General features: G+C 55.3%; 7 protein-coding genes across 7 annotated transcripts; 3 read left to right on the top strand and 4 right to left on the bottom strand.

Moving 5' to 3' along the window:
* Positions 1-1172: 1172 nt before the first annotated feature.
* B0H65DRAFT_574668 (uncharacterized protein) lies at positions 1173-5847 on the top strand (the record flags this gene model as incomplete). The annotated part of the gene is made up of 3 exons (XM_062830591.1): positions 1173-3289; positions 3341-4539; positions 4582-5847. The coding sequence occupies 3 exons, from the start codon at positions 1173-1175 to the stop codon at positions 5439-5441; spliced, it is 4176 nt and encodes a 1391-aa protein (XP_062682200.1). The 3' UTR covers positions 5442-5847.
* Positions 5848-6388: 541 nt separating this feature from the next.
* On the bottom strand, positions 6389-7188 carry B0H65DRAFT_589176 (uncharacterized protein; the record flags this gene model as incomplete). The annotated part of the gene is made up of 1 exon (XM_062831019.1): positions 6389-7188. Exon 1 carries the CDS (start codon positions 6860-6862, stop codon positions 6389-6391), a length of 474 nt encoding a protein of 157 aa, XP_062682199.1. The 5' UTR covers positions 6863-7188.
* A 603-nt stretch (positions 7189-7791) lies between these two features.
* On the top strand, positions 7792-9902 carry B0H65DRAFT_209550 (kinase-like domain-containing protein). The gene is made up of 2 exons (XM_062821914.1): positions 7792-8696; positions 8753-9902. The coding sequence occupies exons 1-2, from the start codon at positions 7962-7964 to the stop codon at positions 9671-9673; spliced, it is 1656 nt and encodes a 551-aa protein (XP_062682198.1). The 5' UTR covers positions 7792-7961; the 3' UTR covers positions 9674-9902.
* A 213-nt stretch (positions 9903-10115) lies between these two features.
* B0H65DRAFT_525609 (uncharacterized protein) lies at positions 10116-11191 on the bottom strand (the record flags this gene model as incomplete). Its single annotated transcript, XM_062828836.1, has 1 exon — positions 10116-11191. The coding sequence occupies exon 1, from the start codon at positions 11055-11057 to the stop codon at positions 10116-10118; it is 942 nt and encodes a 313-aa protein (XP_062682197.1). The 5' UTR covers positions 11058-11191.
* Positions 11192-11744: 553 nt separating this feature from the next.
* B0H65DRAFT_509250 (heterokaryon incompatibility protein-domain-containing protein) lies at positions 11745-13265 on the bottom strand (the record flags this gene model as incomplete). Its single annotated transcript, XM_062828296.1, is given in 2 exon segments — positions 11745-12986; positions 13005-13265. 2 exon segments carry the CDS (start codon positions 13263-13265, stop codon positions 11745-11747), a joined length of 1503 nt encoding a protein of 500 aa, XP_062682196.1.
* Positions 13266-13927: 662 nt separating this feature from the next.
* Positions 13928-15667, bottom strand: B0H65DRAFT_209540 (batten's disease protein Cln3). Its single transcript, XM_062821913.1, has 2 exons — positions 15351-15667; positions 13928-15287 (listed from the first exon to the last, which is right to left on the bottom strand). The coding sequence occupies exons 1-2, from the start codon at positions 15487-15489 to the stop codon at positions 14032-14034; spliced, it is 1395 nt and encodes a 464-aa protein (XP_062682195.1). The 5' UTR covers positions 15490-15667; the 3' UTR covers positions 13928-14031.
* A 691-nt stretch (positions 15668-16358) lies between these two features.
* Positions 16359-18612, top strand: B0H65DRAFT_549265 (tryptophan synthetase; the record flags this gene model as incomplete). The annotated part of the gene is made up of 3 exons (XM_062829646.1): positions 16359-16406; positions 16470-16628; positions 16693-18612. The coding sequence occupies 3 exons, from the start codon at positions 16359-16361 to the stop codon at positions 18610-18612; spliced, it is 2127 nt and encodes a 708-aa protein (XP_062682194.1).
* Positions 18613-18661: the final 49 nt, after the last annotated feature.

The raw sequence follows: 18661 nt of genomic DNA, 5'->3' as shown, positions 1-18661 counted from the left end.
GAGCAGGCACCGCAGGCACCACACACCAAAATTTATGCTTTTCCCCAAGCCAAGCTGAGACCGCGGGCACATCGATCTGTCCATCCATTCATCACTTCCATCATTCGAACCTGGCCTGGCACACCTTCCTTGCAACAAACCAACAAACTCCCGTCCTTCCACTTCTTTGCCCTTGTGCTCTTTTCCCTTGTTTGGCACACATCATCACCACATCTTGACAATCTCCCGTCTCTTTCAAGTGACAGTTGTTGGTTGTTGCTACTTACTACTCAGTGCCGCCAAGTCAGTTGACAGAGACGGGGTCCTGACTGATCCTCCCATCGCACCGCGTTTTCTTCAAGTTGCATCCCCGTCACTCGTCTGGGCGCGCCGTCACAGGGCGACTCCAGGTCCCAGCCAGGTTAGCAACTTTCTCAGCTCCATCGTCCACCTTCCAGTCAGTCCAGCTAAGGCGTCTCGACAAAGTGAAAAGATTCGAATCCCAAGTCTTCGTCCTGCCGTCAAGTTGTGTTGAGGCTCTTCAGATTGCCAGGTTGCTCTGTGCTCTCTTCACCTTGGTGTCCAGCCGCTGTGCAGCCCTAGTCAAGGATCGTGAGGTGGTCTAGGCGCAGGGACTTGGAAAAAAAAGTCGTCATTGTTTTTTTTTTATTCCCACTTCTCGACTTTTTTAACTGGAGATCCGCGGGTACCTGTAGCCGAGCGTCCGTCCGTCCTCTCCGCCCTTTTCCCAGCAGGCATTCCACTTTTTCAACACGATGGATCCAAGACACCAGCAGCAGCAGCCGCCGCCACAGCTCCCGTTTTCACGGAACGGGAACGCTGCTCCAGCTTCTGCCCAAAACACGACCACCACCGCTTTTGGTCGCCCACCTTTCCCGCCCGCGTCATCGCAGCCACCACCGCAGCCGCCACTTCAACCACACGCGCAACATCCTCGTCCCCATCATCATCAACAGCACCAGCAGCACCAGCAGCATCAACCACCATCGCATCGGTCCCCGCCGCAACCAGCGCATCAGCAACCACCCCCGCCGCAGTCGCAGCACTATTCGCCCTCTGCCCACCCGTCGCACTCGACTTTTCATGCGGATCTGCACGCGCGCAAACACTCCGATCCGACCCAGTACTACGCTGGTCCGCCCCGGCATTTGCGACACGAATCCGGCCCGATGATGCCCCCGGCGCATTCGCGACACCCGAGCGCTTCTTCGATTACATCAGGGCCCGGCCCCGTTAATCGCGCGATGCCGCCGCCCACATCACCGCAGCAGCAGGGGCCGCCTCCTCAGGGTCCCCCGCCGCCGTCGCACCAGCAGCAGCTTCAACAACCGCCGCCTCAAGCGCATCCGCAACAACACCCCCAGCAACACTTGCAACAGCATCCGGGTCCTCATCAACCGCAGCAGCAGCCACCGCAGCCGCCACACCCTTCTCAACAAGGTCCGCCGCCGAATGCGCACCAGATGGGTGGATCCTATGGCATCCCACCTCCTCGAGCACCTCCGGTCGCGATTGGGCCACCGAATGCGTTTCCTAGGGACCGCCAGCTCCCTGCCCTAGAGACTCTGCCAAGGACCGGCTCCGGCAGCAGCATGTCCATCTCCTCTATGCTCGGCGGCCCTCCCCCAGCTCGCGATCCCGGTGTTCCTGCCGGTCCATACCCGCCTGGGCCCCCCTCGGGTGTGTCAGGTCCGCCGTATAACCAACCCATGCATGCATCCCCCCGAATGCACACGATGGGCGGTCCAGGCCCCGACTTTGGCTTCCGCCGACCACAAACACCCGACCGTCATAGACTGTTTGATGGCCGCGACCCTCGAGACCCGCGTGATCCTCGAGATCCGCGCGATCCTAGAGACCCACGAGATCCTAGAGGAGATCCCAGGGACCCTAGGACGGGCATCGCTGCGTCGCCTTCGGGTGGCTACACCCCGGAGGTGCAGCGTTATGGTACACCGCAGGTCTATAGCAATAGGGGACCGCCGCTAACTGCTGCAGAACAAGCAAGGGAGCAGGCACGTATGGCTGGGACCGGGGTGCCGCCGCGGCCCAACAGTCAGCCCAAATCCTTCCCGAACGCTCCTCCGCCACGTCCCATGGAAATGGGTAGACCGCCGCCAAACGACATGTATGGGCACAGGGAGGACAGGAGAGCGGTCGAAGAATACAACCCCGAGCGCCCCATTCGAGTGCCCAATTACGAGGAACAGCGGTTCATGACTGAAAGGGAACGACAAGAGAGGGAGCGCCAGGAAAGAGAATATCAGGAGATGCGTGAGAGGGAGCGCCGCGAGAGGACCATGTCGGGGAGTGACGCTGGACGGCCACACCCGATGCAACAAGCCGAGTATGCTCGCCAGATGGAGCACCAGAGAGCTCCCCCTCAGTTTGGTCGACCTCCTGATCCACGAGAGCAAGGTCATTGGCACAGGCCGAGCTTTGAACAGCCACGAGGCCCTTACGACCAGCCCGGACACATGGCCAGGCATCCGCACGAGCATCCGGTGACCACTGCGCCCCCGTACAATGGCCACCCGTCGTATGCTACGGGTCCGCCGCCTGATCGGTATCCTCCGTCGTCGCTCCCGCCCCATCAGCAACACTCCATGGCAGCTCATGGTCCGGGTCCTATGCAGTTTGAGTCTCCAGACCGACAAAGGATGAATATGATGCATATGGAGCAGCGGCAACAGCAGCAGCAGCAGCAACATCAGCATCCCTATTACATGCAACACCAGCAGCTTCCCCCTCGTAGCAGAGAAGACCAGCCTGTGCCCCCTCCGTCAGTCGCCTATAGTGGTGTGGGTACGGGCTCGTTGTACGGTTCCCCAAGGAGTCGTCATTTGGAAGAACTGGCTCCTCCTGGACATCAGCGGAACTTGTTGGGCATTCAGGAGATAAACCGCAAGGGTCGCCTTTCGCCCTTGCCCCAAGCTGTGCAGGGTGCCCAACCCCAGCTGGCCGGCCCAACAGGCGAACCTGGTATCAAGAGCGAATTCGGACGTATGTTTTCCGGAATCGGTACTGGCGTTGGCGCCATGAGCCCAATTCCCACTGGAATGCAGCAGCTTCCCTTCACTGGAGCCAGCTTGATGCGCCGTGAGGATTCCGACGGAGTCCCACAGCCCCAAGAACTTGCCGAGCCTGGAGTCAAGGGCCCCGGCCGTGGTAAACGTAGAAAGCTCAAGGACGACGAGTCCAGAATAGATGAGGATAGCACAGGGAGGTTGACTCCCGTGGGGGGTCGCGGCAAAAAAGCCAAGACCCATCATACCCACCACCATCATCAGTACGTTGATGTTATATCATTCTTGTCCCAGGGAGCTACTAACAAACCCAGCCATCACCACCACCATCATCGGCATGATCTCCAGCAAGGCCCTGGGCCTGCGCTCATGGGGAATACTCCGTTCAAGAACGTGACTGGTGCGACATCCGTGCCTCCGCCCAACGCGATGCTCGCCAAGGACTTGCCGACAACTCACCATCATCATCATGTCGTTCCTCGATCGGTGCCGCATCCCAACAATGGTCCAGCCAAAGCGGCTCCGGTACAACCCCCGAGTCCCCCTCCGGTCCAACTCCCCAAGCCCAAGCATGAGGTCAAATCAAAAGAGGTGCTGAAAAGTGTGGCCAATCTTCCGCGGTCACACTTGGGTGAGGTTGTGTACGACCCTCAGCTGGCGCCATCGCGGAGGCAGGATTCACGCACTAAACGGCCACCTCGCCAACCTTTCAAGTCGACCCCCCGGCCTCTGCCATGGGATTTGATCCAGGGCAAGGAAAATTGCACCTTGACGGTGAAGATTAGCAAGGCCCATCTCACCCCTGAAGCCCGGGAGGAGATCACTTCCAGGAGAGCTCTCTGGGGTACCGACATCTACACCGACGACTCGGATGTAATCGCCGCCTGCATCCATGCTGGTTGGTTCAGAGGCGAGTGGCCGGAGGAGGTGGACACAACCTTTTTGGGCTTGGACGAGGCCGTTAGTAACGCCTCCGACATTCTTACGAGCATGCGTAATGGTCCTCAGGCGGTCAAAGACGAGGCTGGCTCGGAGGTTTACTCTGAACCCCCTCAGAACGGCCCCATGGCTGTACCAGCCAACCGCGATCTTCACGTTACCCTTCTCATCCTCCCCAAGCTCGAAAAGTACGCCTCCACCACGCGCTTCGGCATCAAGAGCCGCGAATGGGGCAGCGTCCTCGAAGAAGGCGATGGCATTTACTCACGCTCGTCGCACGACGGCCTCAGCTTCGCCATCATGGACATTCGCTGGCTTGTCAATGGCGCGCAGCCCGTGAACCGACTGAGAGGCAAGGCCAGACGCGATAGAATAAACAAGGCTCTTCGGGAGATCGCACAAAGCCCGCCATTTTCGAGTTTCAATAAGTTGGGACAGATTAGATTGAGCGGGACGCCGCAGGAGCAGCGTGAGAAGGAGTCTGATGAGGGCCAGCAGAGTAGCAAGTGGTGGCCGTCAGCCGGGACTGGCAGGAAGGCTGCGGCTGATGAGGATAAGGAGAACCATCAGCCGGGTGAGAGTGTCGAGGGGCCCAAGGGGAAGGAGAAAGAGGGAGAGAAGGAACCGGAGAAGCAACCTGAGGAGCAGAAAGAGAAGGACCAGGATGGGGATGTGACGATGGAACTGGAGCCGGAGGCTCAGCCGGCGCAGACAAGGGAGAAGAGTCAAGAAAAGGAGAAGGAGAAGGCTGATGGTGAAAAGGAGGATGTCGAGATGACAAATAAGCCTGTTGAGGATGAGGCAACAGAAAAGACTGTTGAAGAAGATGAGGAGGTGGAAAAGGCCGGCGAGCCGGGGCCGGAGAAGGAACGCGAGCAAGAGAAAGCCGCTACTCCTCAACCGGTCGCAAAGGAGGCCGAACCCGAGGCCGAGCCAGTCAAGGAAACCGAGCCTGAGCCCAAGTCTCCACCCGCATCCAACCTTGATGCCCCAGCGAAACCTCCCGCCGAAGTCGAAAAGACCCCTGCACCGGAAACGGAAACGGAACCGGCGGATGACAATGACGATACCATCGTTGAGGAACCGGAGGAGGCGGTGGAGGAGCCATCAAAGCCGGCAGAGGAAGTCGTGGAAGCTGCTAAACCTGCCACCGAACCAGAGGCGGTAAAGGCTGTGGTCACGGAAACCATCACGAAGGTTAGGGAAGCTACGGTACCTCCTACGGTCGTCACGGAAGAGTTGGCTAAGGCTGCCTCTCCTGTCGCTCCTGTCGCTCTTGCCGCTTCTGCTGCAGATGCTGCAGATGCTGATCAGGCTGCTGCTGAGCACGACGCAGCTGACGCCGCTGCTGCGGCCATCATCACTACGATTACCAGTACGACTACTACTGCTACCATCACCGCCACTCCCGCTGCTGACCCCACTCCTTCGACTGAGGAGGCTAAGGATGAGGAGGTCAAAGAGAAGGAGGCTTAAGCAGACATTTGGAAAGAGTCAAAGATGGAATGATACCAAGTTTTGGGACACTGAGATGTGGGAGGAGTGAATCGCAGGTTGTAAAAAGTTGTATCACTGCTTGTGTAAGGAAGAGAGAGAAGCGTTGCATTGAATTGCCTGTTTTGTTGTGTTGCCGGGCATGTTTGATACCAGGCTGTTGGTTTAGTTGAGTTAAATGAAGAGAACGTTTTGGAAGTCATTTTGATGGTGCTTGGTTATTGCTGTGTTTTGGTGTGTATCTTGCTATCCGGGCTCGTTGATGCGAGAACTAGAATATGGACTTTGGTGAAGTTGAGGTTAAATTTTCTATATGGTTATTAGACCTAGAGGAAATGGTCAACTACATGGCCCGCGCGCGCTTGGATCAAATCAATGACAACAATTTACATCAACTCTGGCCCGTTAAGGTGCTTTTTGGTATCAAAGATGTTCCCCTCGGTGTTTTGTGAACATATGGAAGATACTGCTGTTTCTATTTATTGACCCAAACAGATAAGAACCACTCCTATCGTACAGCCCAAGCCCACGTCCCGTCCTTCCTGACACTAGCCAATTCTCATTTTTCCCATCAACTACTAGCAGCTAGCAGATAACAAGCGTGCCCGCATCGACGGTCTTGACAGTCCTGACAGTCTTGACAGTCTTAACAGTAGTCCTGACAGTCTTGACAGTCTTAACAGTAGTCCTGACGGTCCAAGGTTCTGGTTCTGCGCAATCACCCTCCACTGCTTCCACTCCAATCAGCCACTAACCAACCAACGCAACCGATTACAGCTTCCTTCCCATTCATTCATTCCACTCCATATATCCATCCATCCATCCATCACTCCACCATCCACGCCTCTACCCACCAATCAGCCCACCAGCCCATTTTTCTTCTGCTTGTTTCCTCTGTCACCAAAACGCGTACCGTACCCATCCATGACTTAGAAATCCGTAACCCGCCCATTATAACTCCAATCCCCACCCGCCCCCCACCGCAACGGCTCATTCTTGGGCCCGCCAATCTCGCCCGTCTTGGGGTTCTTGTCGCCTTCGAACTCGGGCGGCGCGCCCTTGCGGATGCCGCCGCTGAAGGTTTGGGCTGCGTCTTCGATGATTACCGGCGCTTCTACTCCTGCTACTTTCACCGTGTTGTTGTCCCCAGTGGGTTGGGTGACGTGCTTCGAGTTGTTTTCCGGCGAGGAAGCAGTGGCCGGGTTGGTTGGGATGGTGGGAATGGTGGTGTGAGTGTACAGAGCGGCTTCGGCGGCGGCTTGGAGACGCTCGAATTCGGCTTGTTGGTCGGCGGGCAGGCGGGGAGGGGCGGGGCCGCGTTGGAGGAAGGAGGAGGAGAAGCGGAGGGAGGACTTGGGGAGGCCCGAGAGGGGCTTGGAGAGCGAGAGGAGGCGGCGGGACATTTTGGATTGGTCGTTGGGGTTGATGTTTTGGTTTGGTGGTGTTGCGGTTTTGGTGTTGTGAGGTTGAGGATACGGATGCGAATGCGGATGCGCGGTGGTACCGGCGATGGTTGTAGAGGGTTGGATTAGAATTTGTTGAGAGGTTCTCGGTTATGAGTGCGCCTTATGGCTGTGAGGTTGCCGTGCGCAAAGTTGGTGATGAGACTGACAGTTGGTTGCAAAGGAAGGAACTGAAGAAACTGAAGGCGAAAGAGGCAAAATCGCGATTTGAATTTCGGTCGCGCTGTTCCGAGGCCCGATGAGCTGAATGACGTGAAAGTTCCATTTGCGACGGAATGGGGCCGACATTGTGGAGATAGGTGGGGTTTCCATCTGGTTGCCGGCGGGAGATCCCGGGGTTGGGTGGATGGGCACAGTGGGTTTACAGTGTGAGACTGCTACAGTATCACTTGAGGTCTTCAAGGTGCTCAGAGGAGGGGGGAATTTCAGAGGTTGACAAGCTTCTTCCCCATGACACTGAATCCGTCAATCCAGCTCGATGCTAAACACACAACGACAAGTACCGCGCTTCAACCGGCAATTAGAAACTACCCACAACCCAGCATCCAATGTCGTCCACACCCACCCCCAACGCCGATTGGTGTCATGCCTCACATGCCTAAACTCCGAAAAAGCCAAGTTCAACGGCGTGCGCCCAACTTGAGGCCCAAGACACCCGTTGATTGGCCTTTTGTCATTTTAGTCAACATGAAAGCTTGAAACAAAGACTCATCACGCGGTTTCCCGTTGATGGCTGCCTTGGCCCGCTTAACCTACCGCATCTCGTGGCAGCCAGCATGATTGTTTGCTGATGGAGTACGGGGTCCTCGCGGTATTTGACCCTCTGCTGTCCCCCGCACCGCCAGCATGTCTTGCATGATTGCCGTGGGAGTCACGATGGTCCTTCGATATCCACACCCTTTTTTTGTTGGAGAGCATGTGCTTGATATATAGGTATCCCATGGTTGCGAGAGGGGGGGTTGGCGAGACGGTGATGAGTTGCTTTTTGGCCGCACTGCTCAATAGTCTCTCAAGATCTTTCGAATAACCAGCATCAAACATGGACGACGACTATAAGGAACTCCGACGGCCCCATAGGCTTGGATTTTGGTTACTACCCTTCAACAAAGCCGCCGCTGCCCTGGTGAGCTGCCATCCACGGAACCTCGAGCGATACCCCTACGACGAGGATACCAGGGGCATCTGGATCGACTTCTCCGACCCCGAGAAGCAAGACTACACTGTTGGCTGCAGTGACTCTGTCGACATCTATCTCCCACAAGTCTGGAACTCGACAGGTTCATCAGGGATATCAGAACGGCACGCCTCCTTTAGAGCTGTCACAGAGACAGGTCCCATCCTCCTTTGTGACGAGTCCGAATATCTTTCTACGGAGCCCTTCTCCCATGGCAGTCGTTCATACACCGTGAACTTTCGACGGGAAGGCGAACGATCAGTCTTGGTGGCCCAAGGGATCAACTCACTGGTAGCTTTTGGTCATGGCCGGTTCTATCAGTTTGAGCTGCGGTGGGAGAATGATGGCCTCGATCAGTTTCGCATGGAACCACCAGTGCTCTACGCTTTGGGTCCGAGCCGTGTCAAGACAAAGAGCTATGTGCTAGGGGGGAAAGTAGGCGGCGGCACATTCGGAAACGTCTACCGCGCTATGGATGTGACAACTGGGAGTGTCATGGCAGTCAAAAAGTTCCATCGTCTATCCAGCAAACGCCTCGACTTTGCCTCGAGGGAAATCGCCAACCTGATCAAAATCAACAGCGATGAATCAACACGATGTGTAAGTCCCTCCGTCCCTCTCTACATCCCCCAACCCCCATTAACACATACCTACAGGACCACATCATCCAAATCCTCGACTACACCACCTCCTCCGACTGGGCCGAAATCTTCCTCCCCCTCAAACTCGGCAACCTCAAAACCCTTGTCCAAAAGATCCTCCCTCCCTCTTCCCATTTCGAAGTCTCCAATATCGTCCTCCACCAAATGCTCCTCGCCCTCCACCACCTCGAACAACACAAAATCATCCACCGAGACCTCAACCCCGAAAACATCCTCTGGGAACTTGACTCCTCCTCAGGCTCAGGCTCAGGCTCAGGAACCTACCACTTCACCCTAGCCGATTTCGGTCTCTCCACTTCCACCCTCTCCAACGACTCCAAGCGTGCCTTCTCCCGAGCCGAAGTAGCTGGTACAACACCCTTCATGGCTCCCGAGGTCTACAACCGACACAAACAAAAACAGACGTCCAAGGTGGACATCTGGTCGCTCTTCGCCACGGTCGTGTGGGTGCGCGATCACCGGTTTCGGAAGGGGTGTGAGCTGCTGGGACCGCATTTGGTGCATGTGTGGCTGAATAGGATCGCGGGAAAAGGGCAGGGGGGGTATAAGGCTGTTAGGAGGATGGCGTGCTTTGATCCGGGGAGGAGGCCGTCGGCGGGGGAGCAGTTGGAGATTTTGGAGGAAGAGGCTGAGTTGGAGGAGTTGGAGGAGATGGAGGAGATGGAGGCTAGGTTTGCTGGGATGGGACTGCAGTGGAATGAGGGGATGGGATTCGAGGAGCAAGAGGAGAATGAGTATCTCACCGAGACACCGTACTATCAGCATGATCAACCGTACATGGCTGGGGCGATAGATGGTTATGGATGGGATGGAACGAATGGCGCATGGTCCCGTGAGGGGTATGTGCTTCCCATGGAAGCACCGCGGGATCAGGAGGTGAGTCCTTACCAGTGGTGGAAACAAAGCTTTTGCTGACGGAATTTAGGGATTGATACAAGATGATGGCGGTCACTATGGTCTGTCAAAGGCTCCAAGGGATAAAGCTGCTGTCGCCATGGCGAAGTGGAAGGCCTGGTACCTTGCAGCAGACGGGTAGTTGTTGGGAGGAGATTGGTGAGATAGAGAGGAGAGGAATTGACGCCTGGCTTCATCGCCCTCACTATTACGAAAATTGATACCCAGCAGCACCTCGCTGCTTCTTTGGTTTGGTGCTCATTTACGTTGATACCAGCAGCTTCATGAAACCCATGATTATCCTCAGCTCCACCCACTTGCCCCGAAATTTCCATTTGTATCTATCTATCTTGACTGCTTCTCTCACTTCCCTCCCTCACCTCCTTTCCACACACACCTTCTTTCCAACCACCCGACCCCCGCATCTCAATCACACCCATTGCACCAACCAACCACATTACCCTCAACACCTCGTCCACCTCCCAGTTACCCCAACCCTCAACGTCTTCTCATCCCCTTCTTCCTCACCCTTACCCTCCCCACCCAGCCTCCCCCAATGAACAATCGTATCATCAAAATCAATCTGTTCATGAGAAAGTGAAAACCACAGCTCAGCGCCCAGAGCGATCTCCATCTCGGGACCCGTTGAGCACGGCGAGAGGGCTAGTTGGTCTCTCCTTCCTTTGTCTGTGCTGCTTGAACTGCGGACACTGGCTTTGGGTTGGGGGGGTTTGACGGGCATAGAGAGGTTGAAAGTCCCCTGGTATCCGGTGCCGAAACGGCCGTAGGGGGTGAGGGATGTTGCTGTGTCGATTAGAGCATAATGACTTTTTTGGGGGGCTGCTCTTCTCGGTTTTTTAAGACCCCATTTCCATTTCCACCCCTTCTCACCCTCGGGATAGCCAACAGAAAGCGAAACCCTCTCGACAAAAGCCCCTCTTTCCAAATCCAACCACCCAGCGAGCGTAATCTTTGTAATACTAAACTGCCATCCCGCAGGAATCCCTTTGAAGACTAGTTGTTGCTTTTGGTGCTGGTTGTCTTCTGCTTGCGACCCTTGAGGCTCGAGGAAGCAATCGATGAATCCTGCCGGAGACAGCGGGATGCGCGCGTTCGGTAGGAGGAGGGCGGATTTGTCGCGGGAGATGAAGCTGGTGCAGAGGGAGGAGGAGGAGATTGGTATTGAGGTGTCAGTATATGTAGTGGTGGTGGAGAGGTAGGTTAGGAGGTTTTGGTTTGGTGGTGTCTGGGTTTCGGGTAGTAGGCTGAGAGAGGATGGTGGTGATCCGGACAGCAGCTGGAGATGTGGAGAAGAAATTGAGAGCGCTGCTGCTGCGGCATTCTGTTGTTGGAGTAGCATGAGAAGGGAGAGAGAGGTTGATGATTGCGTCGTTGGGTATCGCATGTTTGCTAGCTGTTCAAGTTCATGGTGAAGGTCAAGGGACAAGAACTTACTGATGGGGGGTGCTCGAGGATTATCATGGTGATCACAGATTCCTCGCCGTCCCGGATGTTTCGGCTATGATTATTCTTTAGATCATCATCGCAAAATCATAGCGTGGAGAGCTTCCATCCTGTCGGATGTCATCTGCACATGCATTGAACTGCCGGCAGACGGGTAATAAGCGGCTCTCCCGCAGTACTATGTCGGATATGCACATTAATGCAGGTGTTTTGGGAGAATGGATGGATCATGACGAGAGAGCGCGAAATATTGTATCGAAACATCTGCAAATTTGACGACACACACAAGGAGGTACATGTATGGCAAGGGAAAGACAACTGTGAAAATTGATGTATTTATGACGGCTATCAAATGAGGAAGAGGATGAAGTGCAGGTAATTTGAGACAGGGAGACTCAAAATCTGGACAGATGTGAAGGCGAAATAACGTGTAAATCCATGCTAATGAAAAGATAACACGACGATGTGAAGAGTTGTCAACAGGCTGAATTCAGAGCATTATTGCCTGGGAGACTCAAGGTCAAAAGTCGCTGACAATGCATTTATCAGCGAGTCATCTCCCCTTTGTTCTTATCATCCAGATCGTCCCGAGGCAGGCCACAAGCCCGTCAGGAAGTTCCCAGCGAGTCTAGATAACCTTAAAAGGTGGTAGTTCATCCAACTCCTGTTGTAAACCAACCGGCATTTCATGAGTTTCTGCTGTTCCTCGCTCACGGGGTAAATGGAAGTACCGCAAAAAGCACGACGGAGAGCCTTCCAAATCCACGACCTGAAACTGGCCTAGCCGACGATAGAGCGCCATTCCCTCATCAAAGCCCAAGAATGCCAAAAGAATGCCACACATTTCGTCGGGACTGCTGCCTTGCGAGCGATTGCAATGGATTGGCAACAGCTTCAAGCCTTTGTGTGAACTGTGTTCAGGAATTGGACGGTCAAGGATAATTTTGATGTTGAATGAACCGGACTTGCTAGCATCCGTTGGAACATAGCCTTTGATAGTGAACTCTGGCGTTCGTTGTCCGAGTTGGAGGATTGTATGGATTTGGAACCAATGGATGAACTTGCCACGTAAAGTGAGCCCTGTGAATGGTTCAGGCTCCCGTGCTGCGGCGTTGTCCTTGAATAATACCGTCGAAATGCATTCATGGACTGTAACCATATGTCGAAGCCCGGCATCTCGGCTGCGAACAGGGACTGCTCCAAGCACCACCAAATCTATCGGTTGAAAAGCTCCACCAGGTATCTTCACAGCCTCTGCGCACACCGTCCATGACCAAGACGGGGGCTTTTTGCAAGGCTTGCATGCCACTTCGTTGTCCTCTGATGTAAGCCAGTTCTGATGGCTCTCACGTAGCCAGGACAACTGGGAGCACTCAACCACCCATAGCCCGGCCACGTAGTAGTCTGCCGGATCCAGGCTGAGACGATACCCGAGCCTGTTTGTAATCCCTTGCAGCGCCGGCACTTTGTCACTCGAGTAGGTCAGTTGCATTTTGCTGAAACTCACGACAACCATCTTCCAAAGAGCTGAAAAGGCCCCAACTAACATCCTCGGCGGCGGGAACTTGTATTGGCTCCCCGCGAATGTTCGTTTGATTGTGCGGGTAGCATCGTGTTTGGTGGTTATGAGTTCTGGACACACCTCTGTAGCAAGACCAGCGTCACACTCCCATACAAGCTGGCGGCCAAAGTGCAGAGTCCGGTTGGAGAGGAGGCGTTCTTGAAATGTCCATCCTCGTTGGTAGAGAGGGAAGCGAGCAAGGACGTCCAGTTCATCCTCGACATTTGCGCAGACCCATGGTTCCCCAGATTCGCGGGTTAGCAAGCAGTCAAACATGCTCAGTGGGTCACGGGAAACGTGAAGGCCCGGCTATTCTTCGCCCATAACAGCAGCAAGGTTGAGAATCCCTCTTTCATATATGATATTCATCAAAGCGGCCTGCTCTTCCCAATCGCATGGATCGTCCTGTACGATGCATAGTGCATCTATCCACAAGTATTGGACGTGGAAATAGCCTGTCATCATTACAGCATCACGGTAGATCTGAGGCCAGTCGTCTGTCGGTATAGACTCGTAGAACCTCTCCTTGTTCTCTCCCAAAAGTTTGTTCTTTTTGACTTCGTCTGTCCAGCGGTAGCTCAGGGTCATATAATCAACATTTCCGTCCAGAGGGTGTTCAACCAGCCGGTATGTCTGAGTACCATTGTCCTGAGATTGGATGCTAATGAGCCGTATGTACTTCGATTGTTGTGCCCAAGGAGTACTGGTCGACTTGGGAGGCCTGCATTGCGTGTGGTTATGCTGACAGACTTGCAACCAGTTCCTAGCCATTTCAAGAGGAGTTACGCCCAAGTTCGAGTCAAGCGAAGGTAGTCGTTCAATCTTGACAGAGGGTCGATCAGTTTGGAAGGTGGATAGTGGGCGAATTTCGAGCTTCGTGTCTAGTTCTTCTCCGTTCAGGAATGTACCAATAGTGTAAGCATGCCGTACCTTCCAATCCCACAGAAACAGCCCGAACTTGAACCCCGTGCCATTAGGTTGCCGACGAAGGATGACATGCAACATCATGGTACAAAGGTGACAGCCCGTGTTCGCAGAGTTTTGAAGGTCTTTGAAAGTGCATTGTCGCATGAGATATGGACACCAGGGATGCTGCCGGCAGAAGCTTTCAAAAGACCATTCGCCATGACGAGGGAAGCTAGATAGGCACGCGCCACAAAGTTGGTGGAGTGGTCGAGTAGACGCGATTTGCGAGGTTGCGTTTTTATCGGAAGTGAGGTCCATGATGAGAGATTGAACGATGTCCAAGGTGAAGAGGTTCAGGTTCATGTTGGGCTTTGTCTCGATCAGACCATGTCAGCATGAAGCTGGCGGTCCCAGAGAGAGACCCACCCCTTCATGCCTTAGGCTTTAATTAGCCAGCCTTGATGCGCCTGCACCAATCCCTCCCGTGATCAACCTGCCAATTGCATAGCCATACCTCCATGGCCATGCTCAGGAAGCCAGCCACACAGATACCGCCACTATCGCTCACCGAGGTAGCACTCAAGCTGAACTCGCGATCTTCCGCCGGGACATTCTCCATAATCTCGGCAAAGGTGTTGACGTAGACACCACCGCCGAGCAGACCCTCGCAGAATATAATGACAAAAACGATGTAAACAGAAGGGATGAAATTGAACAGAGCGTGCAAAGTGAGCAGAACGAGGTTGGCGACTTGAAGCAGAGACGGCAGATATAAGTGGTGGATGCGAATGAAAGCAATCGAGGAACGCGAGATGAAAACACCGACTTGGTAAAGGAAGCCGTAAAACGGGTAAAAGGACCTGAACTCGGTAAAAGGCGATGAATCGAGCGGGAAGAGCAAAGTCGGGGAGACGCCTTGGTTGATGGTGTATTCGGCAATGTAGACCAGCAAAAGTGGGAGCATGTACGGGAAGAAGAGCAACTTGGATCGTCGAATTTTGGCAGCAAGTGAGTCCTTCCGGGCATCTTCCGTGGGGTGCGATGAATATACCGTGGCAGCGACTGCAGGTCCGGGGGCTAGAAGGCTTGATGATGCCGTGCTCGTAGGAATATCGCCAAAGTTGTCCTCCACCCCTTCTCTTTCTTCCTGGAAAGAGTCACGATTGGCAATAGGTTCGTAGGTCTTACGGGCACTCGCGCGCAGTGGCCCATGGGGGAGGATCAAGAAGAAGCTGACAAGCATGATGATGGGCAGAAATGCAGAGGCGAGCAAGCTTGTCTTGACGCTGAGGCCGATCCAGTCTGTCAGCATCACATACAAAAGGGAGCCGATGAGGCCTGCACCGCCGGTACCACTACCCCAAGCGGCCAGACTCATGTGACCATAGTAGTGTGTGAGACCCAAGAAGCTCAGCTCGCCGCCACCACTGCTGATGCTGGACAAGCCGACACCGATCAACTTGACGGCCACCGATTGGGACGGCGGTGTGAAGGCGATAAGCAGCATGCCGGCGGAGGAGAGGGCGACGAAAATGAAGATGCGGGTGGCATAAGGTATGCGATGGATGAAGTAGGGAGCAACAAGCTTGGTCAGGAAGCTAGGCATGACATCGGCGAGGAGGACGACGCCCTTGGGGATGCCGTTTCCGACAAGGTCTTGGGCGGCAGAGAGGATGATGACGTAGAGGACATTGTTGATGAGGCCTGATAGGGGGTGTTAGCACATATCGCGAGGACCAGGGCAGATGAAGGAAAACAAGGACGCACCAAACAACCAGAATGCGACAAAGACAGCAGTGTCTACACTCTGGAGAAGACTCGAGAGACGGGCACGGTAGAGGGCCCACGATGACGAAGGGGCACCAGGCAAGGGGAGCAACCCGGAGGAGGAAGGCGACCTGTTCATCGTAACTATCGCATGCTTCTCGCGGGGGGCAATGGAGGGGATCGATGCAGTTGGAGAATTGGAGGAGGTTGTTTGGAGGTTGACGACGGTGATGATGACGACGTGTGCTGGAGTCGGTGCTGTTGTGCTACGGAAGGAAAGGGATGCCTGCCTGCCATTTGTTGTCCATTTGCCTGCCGGTAGTGGCTATACATCTAACCCTAACCCTCCCTCTCCCAGACTCGTAGAGCTTCCAATCTGGATGCTACAAGCATTTGGCAAATGAACATGATGTACCTTGACACTGTCAGGGTGTGGCAATTGATGACCACATCCAGTGACAACTTGATCAACAACTCAGTGCCACTTTTTTCTAAACAGCTGAATCTTCATTGTGATTCTGGCGATGCTCATCAACACCAAAAACAAGAGCTCACATCAAATGCAAAAGCTGGAGCTCCGTGGCAGGCAAGCAGGCAAATTGGGGGCGAGGAAAATGCCAAGACACTAGCAGCGGACCCTGCCAGGGTCCGGGATCGGTGGCAAGGGAAGACGGCACAGTGCCCCTGGGCGGGATGGCGGGGCAGACGTGCCGCCAGTGGTCAATTGAAACACGGCGGCCGGATCGAGAGAGAGTCAGAAAAATCGGGTGAGTCAAAGGCGACATCGGGATTTGCGGGGCGAACAGGTCGTCTTCGGGCAATTGTACACTGTCATCCACCGGAGTCATCCACTTTTATCTTGCCTTTTATTCTTTGTTCCTTGTTAACCAACAACACTTGGTTCCTGCATCGCCTTTTTCTTCACGGACTGCTTCAACCACTTCTCCCGCTTAGCATTGTGCACAAGTCATTATCCATCCAGCTGCAGTCATCCACCACCGCTACACCATGGAGGGTATCAAGCAGACTTTCCAGCGCTGCAAGGCCCAGAACAGGGTATGTTCTTCCATCTGCACTCCGGTCTTTGTTCGACATCATGCTAACATCCCTCCTCAACAGCCCGCGCTCGTCACCTATGTCACGGCCGGTTTCCCCACGCCCGAGCAGACCCCCGATATTCTCCTGGCCATGGAGAAGGGCGGCGCCGACGTGATCGAGCTCGGTGTCCCCTTTACCGACCCCATTGCCGATGGCCCGACCATCCAGACTGCCAACACTGTAAGAAGAAGCGCCGCATCATCATGGCGCGCAATACCTCTCTGACACTCCCTGTCCCCTATAGATCGCTCTCCAGCATGGCGTCACCGTCCACTCGACCCTGCAGATGGTCCGCGACGCTCGCCAGCGCGGCCTCAAGGCCCCCGTCCTGCTCATGGGCTACTACAACCCTATGCTCAGCTACGGCGAGGAGCGCCTCCTCAACGACTGCAAGGAGGCCGGTGTCAACGGCTTCATCATTGTTGACTTGCCCCCTGAGGAGGCCGTCTCTTTCCGCCAGCTCTGCAGCCGTGGTGGACTCTCCTACGTCCCTCTGATTGCGCCCGCCACCTCGGACGCTCGTATGCGCGTTCTCTGCCAGCTCGCCGACTCCTTCATCTACGTCGTCTCCCGCCAGGGCGTCACCGGCGCTTCCGGCACTCTCAACGCCAACCTTCCCGAGCTCCTCGCCCGCGTCAAGAAGTACAGCGGCAACAAGCCTGCTGCCGTCGGTTTCGGTGTCAGCACCCATGAGCATTTCACCTCTGTTGGCGCCATTGCCGACGGTGTCGTCGTTGGTAGCCAGATCATCACCACTCTCCAGAAGGCCGCCAAGGGTGAGGAGCCCCAGGCTGTCCAGGAGTACTGCTCTTACCTCTGCGGCCGCACCTTTGACGAGTCCGCTCATGAGCTCAACATGGGTGAGGCTCTCGAAGCCGCCAAGGAACCCTCGGGCACCGCCACCGTCGACAGCGTCATCACCGAGGCCGACATTGACTCTCAGCTCGCCGCTCTCCACGGCACCATTCCCAAGCGTTTCGGTGAGTTCGGTGGTCAGTACGTCCCTGAGGCGCTCATGGACTGCCTTACCGAGCTTGAGGACGGTTTCAACAAGATCAAGGACGATCCCGCTTTCTGGGAAGAGTACCGCTCTTACTACCCCTGGATGGGTCGTCCTGGTCAGCTTCACAAGGCCGAGCGTCTCACCGAGTATGCTGGCGGTGCCAACATCTGGTTGAAGCGTGAAGATCTCAACCACACTGGTTCCCACAAGATCAACAACGCTCTTGGCCAGCTGCTGCTTGCCCGCAGACTCGGCAAGAAGAAGATTATCGCCGAGACCGGCGCCGGTCAGCACGGTGTCGCCACTGCCACCGTGTGCGCCAAGTTCGGCATGGAGTGCACCGTTTTCATGGGTGCCGAGGATGTCCGTCGCCAGGCTCTCAACGTCTTCCGCATGAAGCTTCTCGGAGCCAAGGTCGTCGCCGTCGAGGCCGGTACCCGCACCCTCCGCGATGCCGTCAACGAGGCTCTCCGCCACTGGGTCGTCCACCTTGCCGATACCCACTACATCATCGGCTCCGCCATTGGTCCTCACCCCTTCCCCACCATTGTGCGCACCTTCCAGTCCGTCATCGGTAACGAGACCAAGCAGCAGATGCTGGAGAAGCGCGGCAAGCTCCCCGATGCCGTCGTCGCCTGTGTTGGTGGCGGTAGCAATGCCGTCGGCATGTTCTACCCCTTCTCCAACGACCCCAGCGTCAAGCTCCTCGGTGTTGAGGCCGGTGGTGACGGTGTCGACACTGACCGCCACAGTGCCACCCTTACCGGCGGTAGCAAGGGTGTCTTGCACGGTGTCCGTACCTACATCTTGCAGAACCAGTACGGCCAGATCCAGGACACCCACTCCGTCTCTGCCGGTCTCGATTACCCCGGTGTCGGCCCCGAGCTGTCCAACTGGAAGGATACCGAGCGCGCCAAGTTCGTGGCTGCCACGGACGCCCAGGCCTTTGAGGGTTTCCGTCTGATGAGCCAGCTGGAGGGTATCATCCCCGCGTTGGAGTCTTCTCACGGTATCTGGGGCGCTCTGGAATTGGCCAAGACCATGAAGCCGGATGAGGATGTTGTCATCTGCTTGTCTGGTCGTGGTGACAAGGATGTTCAGAGCGTTGCTGATGAGCTTCCTATTATCGGACCCAAGATTGGCTGGGACTTGCGCTTTTAAAGTGCGGTCTTGGGTTGTGTTTTGGAAAAAGCACTAAAAAGTTTGAGCA

This window comes from Neurospora tetraspora (assembly GCF_033439725.1).
Source record: "Neurospora tetraspora strain CBS 560.94 chromosome Unknown B0H65scaffold_4, whole genome shotgun sequence".
Taxonomy (NCBI): domain Eukaryota; kingdom Fungi; phylum Ascomycota; class Sordariomycetes; order Sordariales; family Sordariaceae; genus Neurospora; species Neurospora tetraspora.
The sequence above is the reverse complement of the archived record's forward strand: the minus strand, read 5'-3'. Positions and strand labels throughout refer to the sequence as shown.

Excerpts from the sequence above, each read along its gene's own strand:
- B0H65DRAFT_209540 (XM_062821913.1), bottom strand. The coding sequence starts at position 15,489 with ATGAACAGGTCGCCTTCCTCCTCCGGGTTGCTCCCCTTGCCTGGTGCC. Across the intron at positions 15,288-15,350 it reads TGTCGCATTCTGGTTGTTTG|GCCTCATCAACAATGTCCTC; the intron begins GTGCGTCCTTGT and ends ACCCCCTATCAG.
- B0H65DRAFT_209550 (XM_062821914.1), top strand. The coding sequence starts at position 7,962 with ATGGACGACGACTATAAGGAACTCCGACGGCCCCATAGGCTTGGATTT. Across the intron at positions 8,697-8,752 it reads GCGATGAATCAACACGATGT|GACCACATCATCCAAATCCT; the intron begins GTAAGTCCCTCC and ends ACATACCTACAG.